Below are 12,041 nucleotides of genomic sequence, written 5' to 3' on the forward strand. Positions count from 1 at the left end.
TCATGTAAAAAATAAATAAAAAGCCAGGCCCAGTACATTGTGTCTGACCCCTCGGGCTTGCTAGGCAGTCAGTCTAGTCAGATTCAGTGAGAGACCCTGTCTCAAAAACAAGAGGTGGAAACTAATTGAGGGAGATATCCCATATCAATCTCCAGCTTCTGCGCCAAGCACACTCACATACATATGTACAAACATATACACGCAAAGTCCTAACAGGTACACATGGACACTTATACTATATTTTCAGCTTTTCAATAAATCTAAAATTATCTCAAGATAAATGCCATTGGGGTCTAATACAGTAAATCTTATAACAAAATGATCAGTTCAGTGAAAAGTCAACTAATTTATTAAATACTTGTTTTCTTTTTAAAGACTAAGAAGTACAAATCACTTTACTGTTTCTTAAAATTAATAAATATCAAGTGATTAACATATACTATTAATTCCTTCCTTAGAGCTAGTATCTCTTGCATGTTAATGAGATTAGAAAGTCACTAATATATTTGGGAAGCAGAGGCAGGTGAATCTCCATAGTCTACATAGTGAAATGGTCTAAAAAAAATAAAGGCACCTATATAACAAGAATGACTAGAATAAAAGTATCAGTGACTATTCCATAAAATATAATAAAGTATTTTTAAACATTCATTAGAGAACATACTTACTATTATTTGAAACCAGAACCAAAAGAACATAGATGGACATTCTTTTCAAATTTGTGTTTGAATCATCATTAGATAAGAGCAAAGTTAAATCTTGAAATAATTCTGAAGTACACAAAGTTTGCTGACAGTAAACTGAAACATAAAATACAATTTTCATTTTAATATATTAGCACAAAAATACACAGAACAAAATACAAAGTTGTTGAACTAGGGATGCTTCTTAACTAGATGTCATTTAATTGACATATATTAGAAACAATAAAATTTATGACAACTTGATATGTGCTTAACAGACCATATGAGCATTACTTTAAATTTTTATTCTATATGCATTGATGTTTTGCCATGGGTGTTGGGTCCTCTGGAACTGTAGTCACAGACAGCTCTGAGCTGCTATATGGTTGCTGGAGTAGAACACCGGTCCTCTGAAAGAGTAGTCAGTGCTCTTAACTGCTGAGCCATCTCTTCAGCACCCCTTAAAACATTTTTTTATTACATTTATTTATTTACTTGTGTGTATGCATACATACATGAGTGTGTGTGCCCACCCACAGATGCAGACATGCCACAATGCTCTTATGGGTCAAAGCACAACTTATGGGAGTTAGTTCTCTCCTTCCTTCATATGAGTTCCATACATCAAACTTAAACAAGCACCTTTGCCAGGTAGCCAGTCGCAAATCAGCACTATCTTAATCAAAATGACTTGGTCTAAGCTCCAAAGTAAACATTAAAATACTGTAGAATTGCCAATAAAATCCTAACCAAATAATGCAAATCAGACCAAGTAAAGTAAAAAGTGAGGACATGTGAGAAGACTAGCAAAAAAACAAACCAAAAAAAAAAAAAAAAAAACTTTAAAAAAGTCAGATATCTACTTTGGAAAACAGAGGGTCAGGCAATATCTATGATATTTATGAAGACTTTTAGAGGTGCAAAATCTTCCTAGCTCAAAAATAACACTAGGCATGCTGCAATCCCAATACTTAGGAAGCAAAATAGGAGAACTCTGCATTCAAGGCCAGCCTGTGCTTTATAGTAACCTTGACTCAAAAAAGAAAAAAGAACCCCATTGGAAACAAACAAAATAACCCTAAAAAATGAGAGTCAAGCCAGGTGTGGTGGCATTCACCTTTGAATAAAGAGAAAACATTTTAAATATTTAAAATTAAGGACATAAAAATAAAATTTTATATTTTACCATTTTCTTCTGCAATAGATCCTAATGTGTATAAGGCTGCTTCTTTTACCATGCTATGCTCACTTGACTTTGCAAGATTTTTTACAAACATCAAACCACCAATATCCCGGAAATAAACACCTGCATCACCTGTAGGGGTTACAGATAAAACAAGATAGAAATTAAAATTACTTTGATTATACTGTTAAGGATAAGAAAATCAAATGGATAAAGTAATATAACATACATTAAGTAGAAGAAAAACAGCCATACATATTATTTATTATAGTAGTACAAAACTGGAATCAGAGTGGGTCATGGGTTGTAGTGGTACATACGTACAATCCCAGTGCTGGGGAGACTGTCAGGAGGATCAAGAGTTAGAGACCAGCCTGTATAGTTACTTCTGTATATCAGATGAAAGAGAGAGGAAGAAGAGGGAGAAGGAGACATAGACAGAGATGGAGGGAAGGAGAAAGAAGGAAAAAAAGGAAAAGAAAAAAGAAAAATAATAGAATTATGAATAAAGTTCATTATTATGTCTTACTGTTTTGTTGACAAACTGAATGAATAGTGATCAAAACTTCCTTTTGTGACAAAGGGTTGCCCATGTGATACTTCAGACATTCTAGCAGTAAATTCAGATCAGTCTTCATTTCTACCAGAGAAAAATTATTTTAAAATCAGTTTTCTTTCAAAGATCAATAATTCACATTCCGTTTCATAATTACACACCTTTGAAATGTTTTTAAAATAATAAGCATATTTGCTTTATAATCTAAGAAATATATACTTAAGATATTTTAAGTTAACTGATATTTTAAATGAAAATACAACATATTAGAATTTATAGGATGCTAATGAAGCATATTTATGAGGAAATGTCTAGTACTAAATGCCTATGTTAGAAAAGAAAATGGGCCGGGTGGTGGTGGTACACACCTTAAATCCCAGCACTCAGGAGGCAGAGGCAGGTGGATCTCTGTGAGTTCAAGGCCAGCCTGGTCTCCAAAGTGAGTTCCAGGAAAGGAGCAAAACTACACAGAGAAACCCTGTCTCGAAAAATCAAAAAAAAAAAAAAAAGAAAGAAAGAAAGAAAAAGAAAATGGTTCCTAAATCAATGACCTTAGTTTCCATCTTAAGAAACTAGAAAACGAGCAAACTCAGCCCAAAGTAGTAAGCAAGGAGGTGGGGGGGGGGAACCTATACAGACAAAAGCTGAAGCCAGTGAAACAGAAAAACGAAAGAGAGTGAGACCAAAGAGATGGCTCAGTGGTTAAGAGCACTGGCTGCCCTCCAGAGGACTGGGGTTCAATTTCCAGCATCCACATGACAGATCACAACTGTCTGTACTCTAGACTCAGGGGATCCAATGCTGTCTTCTGACTTCACTCAGGCATCAGGCATGGACAAATATACATGCAAGCAAAACATCTATACACATGAAAATAAATTTAAAAATTAAAAATAGAAGGTCCTTTAAAAAGACCAATAAGCCGGGCAGTGGTGGCACACGCCTTTAATCCCAGAACTCGGTGCAAAGCTACACAGAGAAACCCTGTCTCGAAAAACCAAAAAAAATAAAAAAATAAAAAAAAAGACTAATAAAACTGATAATTCTCTAGCCAGACTAATTTGAGAAATGAGTACAGACACAAATTACCAATATTAAATGAGAGAAGAGCCAGGTATGATGGCTCACACCTATAATCCCAGCATTTAGGAAACTGAGGCAGAAGGACTGAATTCCACTCGAGCCTAAGCTACAGAGAGAGAGATATTATAAATAAATAACCACTACAGAGTCTGAAGATATTCAAAAGGAAGAATTATGCACAATTTCACACAGATTCAATGACTTAAATGAAATAGAAAAAAAATGCTTTCAAAGATGTAAATCATCCGAGATTATCTTTAAGAAAGAAGCTGAAATCATAGTTACAAAGCTTCCCACAATGAAAATTCCAGTTTCTGAGGATTTCATTTGAAAACTCCACCAAACATTTAAAGAAGAAATAGCATCTAAAAGGTTAAATAGTACCTAAAAGGTTAATTCCTAAATAAAAAGTAGGTTTCACTATACTCTATGCTGATCACAAACTTAAGATCCTCATGCTTCAGCCTCTTCAGTAACCAGGGTCACACCATTATGCCTGGCTTCCCAACTTATTTTGAGGTTGGCATTACCTTTGTATCCAAACCAAAACCATTAGAAAAAGAAAACTATAGACCAATATCTCTCATGAACATACATGTAAAAAAAATCTACTAAAATATTTTAGTAAGTTAACAATATATTAATAATGGTATGTTAACAATATATCATTGCACAAGTTGGTTTATCCAAGGAATACAGCATGGATTTCTTATTGAAAGGCATGTTATATTGAAAATCAGTCAATATAACATATCAAACTAAACTCAAATCCTTTTACTAGGTAAAATTAAATGACTTATAGGTGTTGGGATAACCTTTTGTCTTTCAAAGTTTTTATTTCTTTTATTTGGGCTTTAAAAATGTTCAATTATTCATTTATTTGTAAGGAGGCACATGCAGAATTCAGAGGATAATGTAGGAATCTGTTCTCTTCTTCTACCATGTAGGTCCCAGGGATCAAACGCAGGTTGTCAGGTGTGGCAACAAGTGCCTTTACCAGCTGAGCCATCTTGCCTTCTTTGACATAAGTCTTGAACTAACATTTACAAGGGGTAGACTTAAAAATAAGAAGGCACATACTATAAAAATCTATGATATATCAATCACTATTTAGTCTTCTACTTTAAAAAAAATTATCTGGCGGGCTGGAGAGATGGCTCAGCCGTTAAAGGCTAGGCTCACAACCAAAATTACCTGGCAATTTGTCTCAATGAGACAATTTGTAATACAATTCTTTAAATTTAGTTTTTATGTGCATTGGTGTTTTGTCATCGTGTATGTGTGTGTGAGGATACCAGAATCCCTGGAACTGGAGTTACAGACAGTTATGAGCTGCCATGGGGTGCTGGAAACTGAACCAGGATCCTCTAGAAGAGCAGCCAGTGCTCTTAACTGCTGAGCCATCTCTCATTGCCGTGATGCAATTTGTTAGGAACAATATATAGTACAAAGGTTATTACTGAGTTGACTATGGGCAAAACCCAATATTTATTCATGATTATTGTATATATTAACAAATCAACAAGGTAATAAGTTTGTATGGATATTAATGTCACATTAACAACACGCCAAAGAAAATTTCAAATAGGGTATGGTGCTTTTCAGTTCTGGGCATTATGTAGGACTAATCCTCCATTCCCTTCAGCACTTCTTCCTCAGACTTTAAGATTTCCTATCATGGGGCTGGAGAAATGGCTCAGAGGTTAAGAGCACTGGCTGCTCTTCCAGAGCACTCAGGTTCAATTCCCAGCAACCACATGGCAGCTCACACTGTCTATTGCTCTGGTACAGAGAATCCAGCACCCTCACGCAGATTTACATGTAGGCAAAACACCAATGCACATAAAATACAAGTAAATGAATTATTTTAAAAAAAAAGATTTCTTATCATATGCTCTTTCCCCTTTTAGCCAAAGTACCTCCTTTCATATACAATTATCACATTTCATCTTGATTTAACATTTTTTGGGCTGAGCAACCTAGTTTCTTCAATTCCCAAGGAAAAAAACAAAAACTGAAGTGCACACAATACCAAAAGCAACAAGCAATAAAAGAAAATGACAGAATAGACCTAAAATTTAAAATTTTTTGTTTGTTTGTTTTGTTTTGTTTCCGAGACAGGGTTTCTGTGTAGCCCTGGTTGTCCTGGAACTTGCTTTGTAGACCAGGCTGGCCTTGAACTCATAGAGATCCACCTGCCTCTGTCTCCTTGCCTCCTGAGTGCTGGTATTAAGAGCATACACTACCACCATCTGGCTGTTTTTTGTTGTTGTTTTTTGTTTGTTTGTTTTAGACAGGGTCTCACTATATAGCTCTGGCTGTCCTGGAGCTCATTATATAGACCAGACTAGACTTGAACATGCAGAGATCTGCCTGCCTCTAACTCCCCAGGGCTGTGATTAAAGGCATGCTTACTATCATACCTGGCTTAAATTTTAAAACTGCTATGTAGATGCTATGTAGAATACAAAAGCAGCTCAATCTAGAAGGAAATATTCTCAAACCAGATATTCAATAGGAGTTTGTGTTCATCCTCTGAGATTGATCCCAGGATCTGCATGGATGCTCACAGCTGTCTGTAACTAGTTTCAGGGGATCTGATGTAGCCTTCTAACTCCTGTGGGCACTAGGTATACAAATGGTGCGATTACACATGCAAACAAAACACCTATATACATAAAATTGTTAAAATTAGTATATATGGGGACAGGTAGAGGTCAGAAGATAACTGTGGGAGTTAGTTCTTTCCTTCTATTATGTAGATCCCAGAGAACAAACTCATGTTGTCAGGTTTAATGATCTTTACCCACTGAGCCATCTCACCAACCTCTGAATAGCTTTAGCCTGCTACCCTGCTACCCACCTACCAGCCTACCTAGTCTTAATATGGCCCAGGCTGGTTCAATCTTGCTATGTAGCTAAACATGAACTCTTGCTCCTTCTGCCTCCACCTCTTCACTTCTATAGCTCCTCTGAAACCTGTACCTGGCAGAGACCTGACTCTACAACAGCAAGGTCTACAGCAGATCTCAAGCCACGTTTATCTTTGCATCCCTATATAGCTTCCCAGCCTCTACTTGCAGCCCTCTTTAAAACTTCTTGAAGCCTGGTGTACTGATGCATGACTTTAATCCCACCACTAGGAAGCAGGCAGATCTCTGAGTTCGGGGTCAGCCTGCTCTACAAAGTGAGTTCCAGGACAGTCAGGGCTACACAGAGAAACCCTGCTTTGAGAAATAAAAAATAAAAATAAAAACAAACAAAAATTCCAAAATAAAACTTCTTGAACTCTGCTGAGGCCTCTTTAACCTTTTGTTGCCAGATAGACAAACAGGTTCACTATGCGATGTGCAATGAATGTGTGAGCTGAGAGCTAATATTAGTAGCTGAAACTGGAACAAAAGAATCTGGTTTTGTCTGGGCAGGCTATTAATTCAAGTGGCACTATGTGGCAAATCAATGCCAATGTGAACTTGCTGATATTCAATAAATTCTGGGTTGGAGATATACTTCAGTTGGTAAAACGCTTGCCTAGTTTCAATTTCAAAAGCTTCAGTTTCAGTCTCCAACGCTACAAAAAACAGTCATTACGGCAAATACCTATAATTCCAGCACCTGAGGCTTGGGAGCAGGTAGATCAGAAGTTTAAGGTCATCCTATGACACATAATAAACTTGAGGCCAGCTTGGAATACATGAAAGCCTGACTGAAAAAGCCAATTCTGACACTGTAGACAGTTACAAACATATCCATCTATATTGCTGACAGCACCCTCACAACAATGAACCACCATGTCTAGGGACCATTGTTCTTTCATATTCTGCCAAGTAAATCAACTATCTATGTCCCCCACCCCACCCCAATAAAGTCTCACTATATAATCCTGGCTGGCCTAAAACTATGTAAACCAAGTGGCCTTGAACTCAGATCTGCCTGTCTCTGCTCCTGAGTGCTGGGATTAAAAGCAATGATCCACTATACCTAGCTCATATGGCACTCTAAATATCAGTATGACATTTCCCATGTCTGCTTCCTCATGCCAGGAATTATATGATAGGCACAAAGTAGGTGTCAATATGTATGCTATGACATAGTAATTTCCTTCAAGTTAACATACCATCTTGTAAGAAAGCTCATTAAGACACAAGATGGAAGCAAGGCAGTGGTGGTACACACCTTTAATCTCAGCACTTGGGAGGCAGAGGCAGGCCTCTGTGAGATCAAGGCCAGCCTGGTCTAAATTGTGAGTTCCTAGACAGTCAGAACTTCAGAGAAACCCTATCTCAAAAATGGGGGGAGGGGCAGGCATGTGGTGCACCTTTAATCAATCCCAGCACTTGGGAGACAGAGACAGGTGGATCTCTGAGTTTGAGGCCAGTCTGGTCTACAGATCTAGTTCTAGGTCAGCCAGGACTATTACACAGAGAAATCTGTCTATAAAAAAAAAAAAAGAAAGAAAGAAAGAAAAGAAAAGAAAAAATAACAGACTCATGATGAGGCTCCTTAAAAGGTAGGAAATAAACAACTTAGAAGATTCAGGAAGGCCCTGAAATTAACCTGATGTGCTAGGTCCCTCCTTCCTCAAGGTTATATAAAGGGTAAGGACTGCTGAGAAACATCAGACCAAGAGTTGCTTCAAAGAAGCTTAGACCAACTAAACTACTTAGAAGAGAGAGATCAACTGAGCTGCCTGAAAGAGATACTTTACAACCTGTCAAGCTTCGTGCAGTTTTCACGAGCTGTCACTCATGCTGGGGTGGACTTTTGATGATATAGCTCCCTTTGAGTCACTTCTGCTTCTGTAAATAACTCCACACAATATGCCTATAAGTAACCGCAGTAAACTCACTGGCAAGTTGGATCTGGTGATATCCTTTACTTTGGTCTATTGGCAATTCCCCTATCTAGGGTAAGTAGATGTTTGTCCAGAGATAGTGTCATATATGTAAATTGATGAATGATTCTTTCATTTTCTAGAGGCTGTTAGATATGATACAGACACACACAAATATACTCACAATTACACAACTATAAAATATATAAAACTAATCCAACTACATGATTCACGGATTCCTCACCTTGTATTTTCTTTGTGTTCTCACTTTCCATGCTTGTCTTTTTTCCTTATATTTCATCTAGAAGATAAGGCACTTTTAGTTAGATCAGCTTCCAAGAAATATTCTAGGCAGTATGCTTGCTTCAGTAACACACATACTAAAATTGGAAAGATACAAAGATTAGCACAGCTCCTTCACAAGGATGAGACACAAATTCATGAAGAAGTCTATGTAAAAAAATTGCAAGCATGAAATATTCTAGGCATGATGGTGCATGTCTGTAATCTTCAAGCAGGAAAGCGGGTGGATCATGAGTTTGAAGCCACACTGTGTTGCAGAATATTATTTTAAGATGTGTGACATTTGTTTATACTGTGGGACGTTTGTTTAATGATGCAAAGATGCGTTCCACTCTTTTATGTTGCATTTGTTTAACTCTGTGAAGCTGTGTTACTGTGCCTGTCTAAAACACCTGATGGTCTAATAAAGAGCTGAACGGCCAATAGTGAGGCAGGAGAAAGGATAGGTGGGGCTGGCAGGCAGAGAATAAACAGGAGACATCTGGGAGGAAAAGAAGAGCAAGAGAACACAGAGAGGGGATTGCTAGGGGCCAGCCACGCAGCCAGCCACAGAGTAAGACTGACAGAAAGATATACAGAACTAAGAAAAGGGCAAAGCTCAGGGGCAAAAGGTAGACGGAATTTAAGAAAAGCTGGCAAGAAACAAGCCAAGCCAAGGGCCCGGCATTTATAAGAAAATAAGCCTCCATGTGTGATTTATTGGGGAGCTGAGTGGTGGCTCCTCCCACCCCCCACACACACAAAAATAGAGTAAAATAGCCAAGAGTGAAAACCATCGCCAACATTTGGGTCCCAGCGTGGAGACAGAGTAAAGGAAAACCCAGCAACAACTGTGAGCTACATATACAAAGTTCCTGCAGGAACTTCAGAAGCGGGGGGGTGAAGAATAAAAGACTGTCTCCAAACGAAAACAAAAATCCTCACAAAGGATGGGTGATCCCTGGGACCCACATAGGAGAAGAAAAAACTCTCACTGGTTACCTTCTAACCACACGTGTGCTAACTCTTACATACAGAAACAGATATAATTAAAAATAAACATTTACAATAAAGGACCAGTTGTAATTTTCAAAAAGATAATTTTAAAATTATAAACAGCACATTTTCCAAGCCCAAAGTATGTGCCAAATAAAGCAATTATGAAATGCTTTTAGCAATTTTGTGAATAGATACAAATTATCACCAATGATGAGTGATAATTTGTGTTCTCATAGGGGGAAAAAAAACCACAAACGTTTTCACATAACAGAAAGCACAATCCTTACGGGTTTTACTCAATTTACTCTCAAAAAAAGTGTTTTTCAACCTTGCTAATGCTGCAACCCTTTAATATAGTTCCTCATGTTGTGGTGTCCCCAACCACAAAATTATCTCGCTGCTACTTCATAACTGTAATTTTTGCTACTGTTATGAATCCTAATGTAAGTATCTGATATGCAATCCAAGAGGGTCACGACCCACATGTTGAGAACCACTGCTCCAAACCACTAAGGTCAAGTGCAAACTTTACTGGGAAAACTAGTAGAGGGGGGGAAAAAAAACTGGCTGCGTAGCCTTTTCCACCCTCTTTGGTCCTAGGGACAGAACTCAAGGTAAAACTCTTTACCTAGTTCCTGATATTAGCTACTGTAGAAAATATTCACATCAAAAGCTTTGTGTAAAAAAAAACAGAAACAGAACCAAAAGCCCAAAACCTATGTATCTGTCCCTCCCTATGAGAGCCAGAACATCCTTCTGGGTGGGGCTGGCAGAGCTGAAAATCCTAAGCATCAACCATTGGTAAGCTGTTCTTGGTGGACGTCTGCCTTGGAATCGTATTTTGTGGAAAGTAACTTGCATTGTCAATTTTCTGCTCCAAAAGTTTTACGGGATAAGTCATACTGTGAGGTCACAGGGTGTGGGGCCAGGTTCTCCTGCCCGCCCATCATCTTTCCAAGCGCTAGGGCTGCCTCGCCCGCTCCCTGTCTGTCGCTCGCTGCAGGCTACGGCGGCCGGGCTCACCTAGAGCGCTGAAGACAGGGCGGGCGGGCGGTCCACAGGCGTTTCTCCACAGTCCCCGGGGCCCCGGCACTGCCCCCAAGCCCGGCTCTGGCAGCCCTCACGGGGGCAACCCCCCGGTTCCCCAGGCTCGCGCTTCGGGAGGTCCCCGGGACCCGTGGTGCTGCCCTGCTTCTCACAAACGAAATCCCCTGTGGACGACGCTTCCGCACCCCGCAGTCGCCCGGAGCGGCCCCGGCGTTCCCAGACGTACGCCCGTCGAACCCGGGCGGGACGCTCTCTCCTCCCACAGGATGTGGCAACCGCGGCCTGGCCTGGAGCCAGCTCGGGCAAGACCCTGCCCTCGGCTCACTCCGTCGCCTGAGGTGAGCCAGTTAGGCAGGGCCAGGCCGGCACCATAGCTCTGAGGCCCCGGAAGGCAACCCCCGAAACCGGGAGGCAGGGGCGCGGCCCTCACCCTGGAGCCGCCAAGCTGGTCCGCCCCGCAGCAGCTCTCCCCCCAGGAAACCCGGACTACCACGCCGGACTGGGTTTCCCACCCAACGCGAGCCAGGTTGACATCCGCTGGGCGGGACTTCCGGCCGGGCACCTGCGGGCACCCAGAGCCTCGGCTCACCCACAGCCGCAGCTGGCTGGGCGCTAGTGTGCAGAGGGCAGAAGGTGGCCAGTGCGTGGTGCCGGGTTTTAGATCGGAGGAAGTTACAACTGGAGGGTATTGAAGCCTTACCACCTTGGTACTTAGGACTCCCGTCTTGGAGAAAACCTTTGCTCCCTCCTGACCTTGCCTGACGCCAGGCTTTCTTCAGTTACATTGGGCATGCCATGGACGGACACTCTCACTACACTAAAGCAGTCACTGGGTGAATTCCTAAACCACAATTTTTGGTTCTGGCCAAGCTAACTTCTCACTGTGTAGACCCGAGAACCACAGCTCTTGAGTCTTAAGTGTGGTCTAGGTGTAATGTTTTCTAACAGAACCCATCCAATGGGACTGTGTTGGGAGATGGAAGTGAAGAAGTACTGTCAGGAGGCAGTCCATGCTGTGGGACAGTCATTTAACAGACAGCCAAGCAAACATGAGTATCTGAGAAAATAAAAGCCCTATCACAGCTGTCCCCACTCTTGTCCAATATAACTGGTTCTCACACAGGAGACTGCCTTTGATGCTGACAGTCACATTAATCCGGTCAACCAGCCACACATCAGTCAGAAACGGAGCCCGCTTCCTTTTCTGTATTTCTAGTTTGCCGCCATTCCTCATCTTGTGGAATGTTCTTCCCATCTAACATGACGGTCAATGCTATTATTCCAATCTGATTATTCGTGAAATTTCAACAAGTACAGTGGTAAAATCTTTAGTTATATATAATGGATGACATTATGAGGAAATGGTTTTGTTTT

General features: G+C 40.3%; 1 protein-coding gene and 1 pseudogene across 1 annotated transcript in view; one reads left to right on the forward strand and one right to left on the reverse strand.

Moving 5' to 3' along the window:
* The window catches only part of Terb1 (telomere repeat binding bouquet formation protein 1), a 56,511-nt gene extending 45,365 nt beyond the window's left edge, over positions 1 to 11,146 (reverse strand). Inside the window, exons 1-5 of the mRNA XM_036188524.1 lie at positions 10,644 to 11,146; positions 8,584 to 8,640; positions 2,396 to 2,506; positions 1,870 to 1,998; positions 669 to 800 (exon numbers count right to left, since the gene is read on the reverse strand). Coding sequence (XP_036044417.1) covers positions 669 to 800; positions 1,870 to 1,998; positions 2,396 to 2,506; positions 8,584 to 8,614 — 403 coding nt within the window. The 5' untranslated portion in view covers positions 8,615 to 8,640; positions 10,644 to 11,146. The remainder of the gene's footprint in view (positions 1 to 668; positions 801 to 1,869; positions 1,999 to 2,395; positions 2,507 to 8,583; positions 8,641 to 10,643) is intronic.
* Positions 8,700 to 8,799, forward strand: LOC118584909 (annotated as a pseudogene).
* Positions 11,147 to 12,041: the final 895 nt, after the last annotated feature.

This window comes from Onychomys torridus, chromosome 5, assembly GCF_903995425.1.
Source record: "Onychomys torridus chromosome 5, mOncTor1.1, whole genome shotgun sequence".
Taxonomy (NCBI): domain Eukaryota; kingdom Metazoa; phylum Chordata; class Mammalia; order Rodentia; family Cricetidae; genus Onychomys; species Onychomys torridus.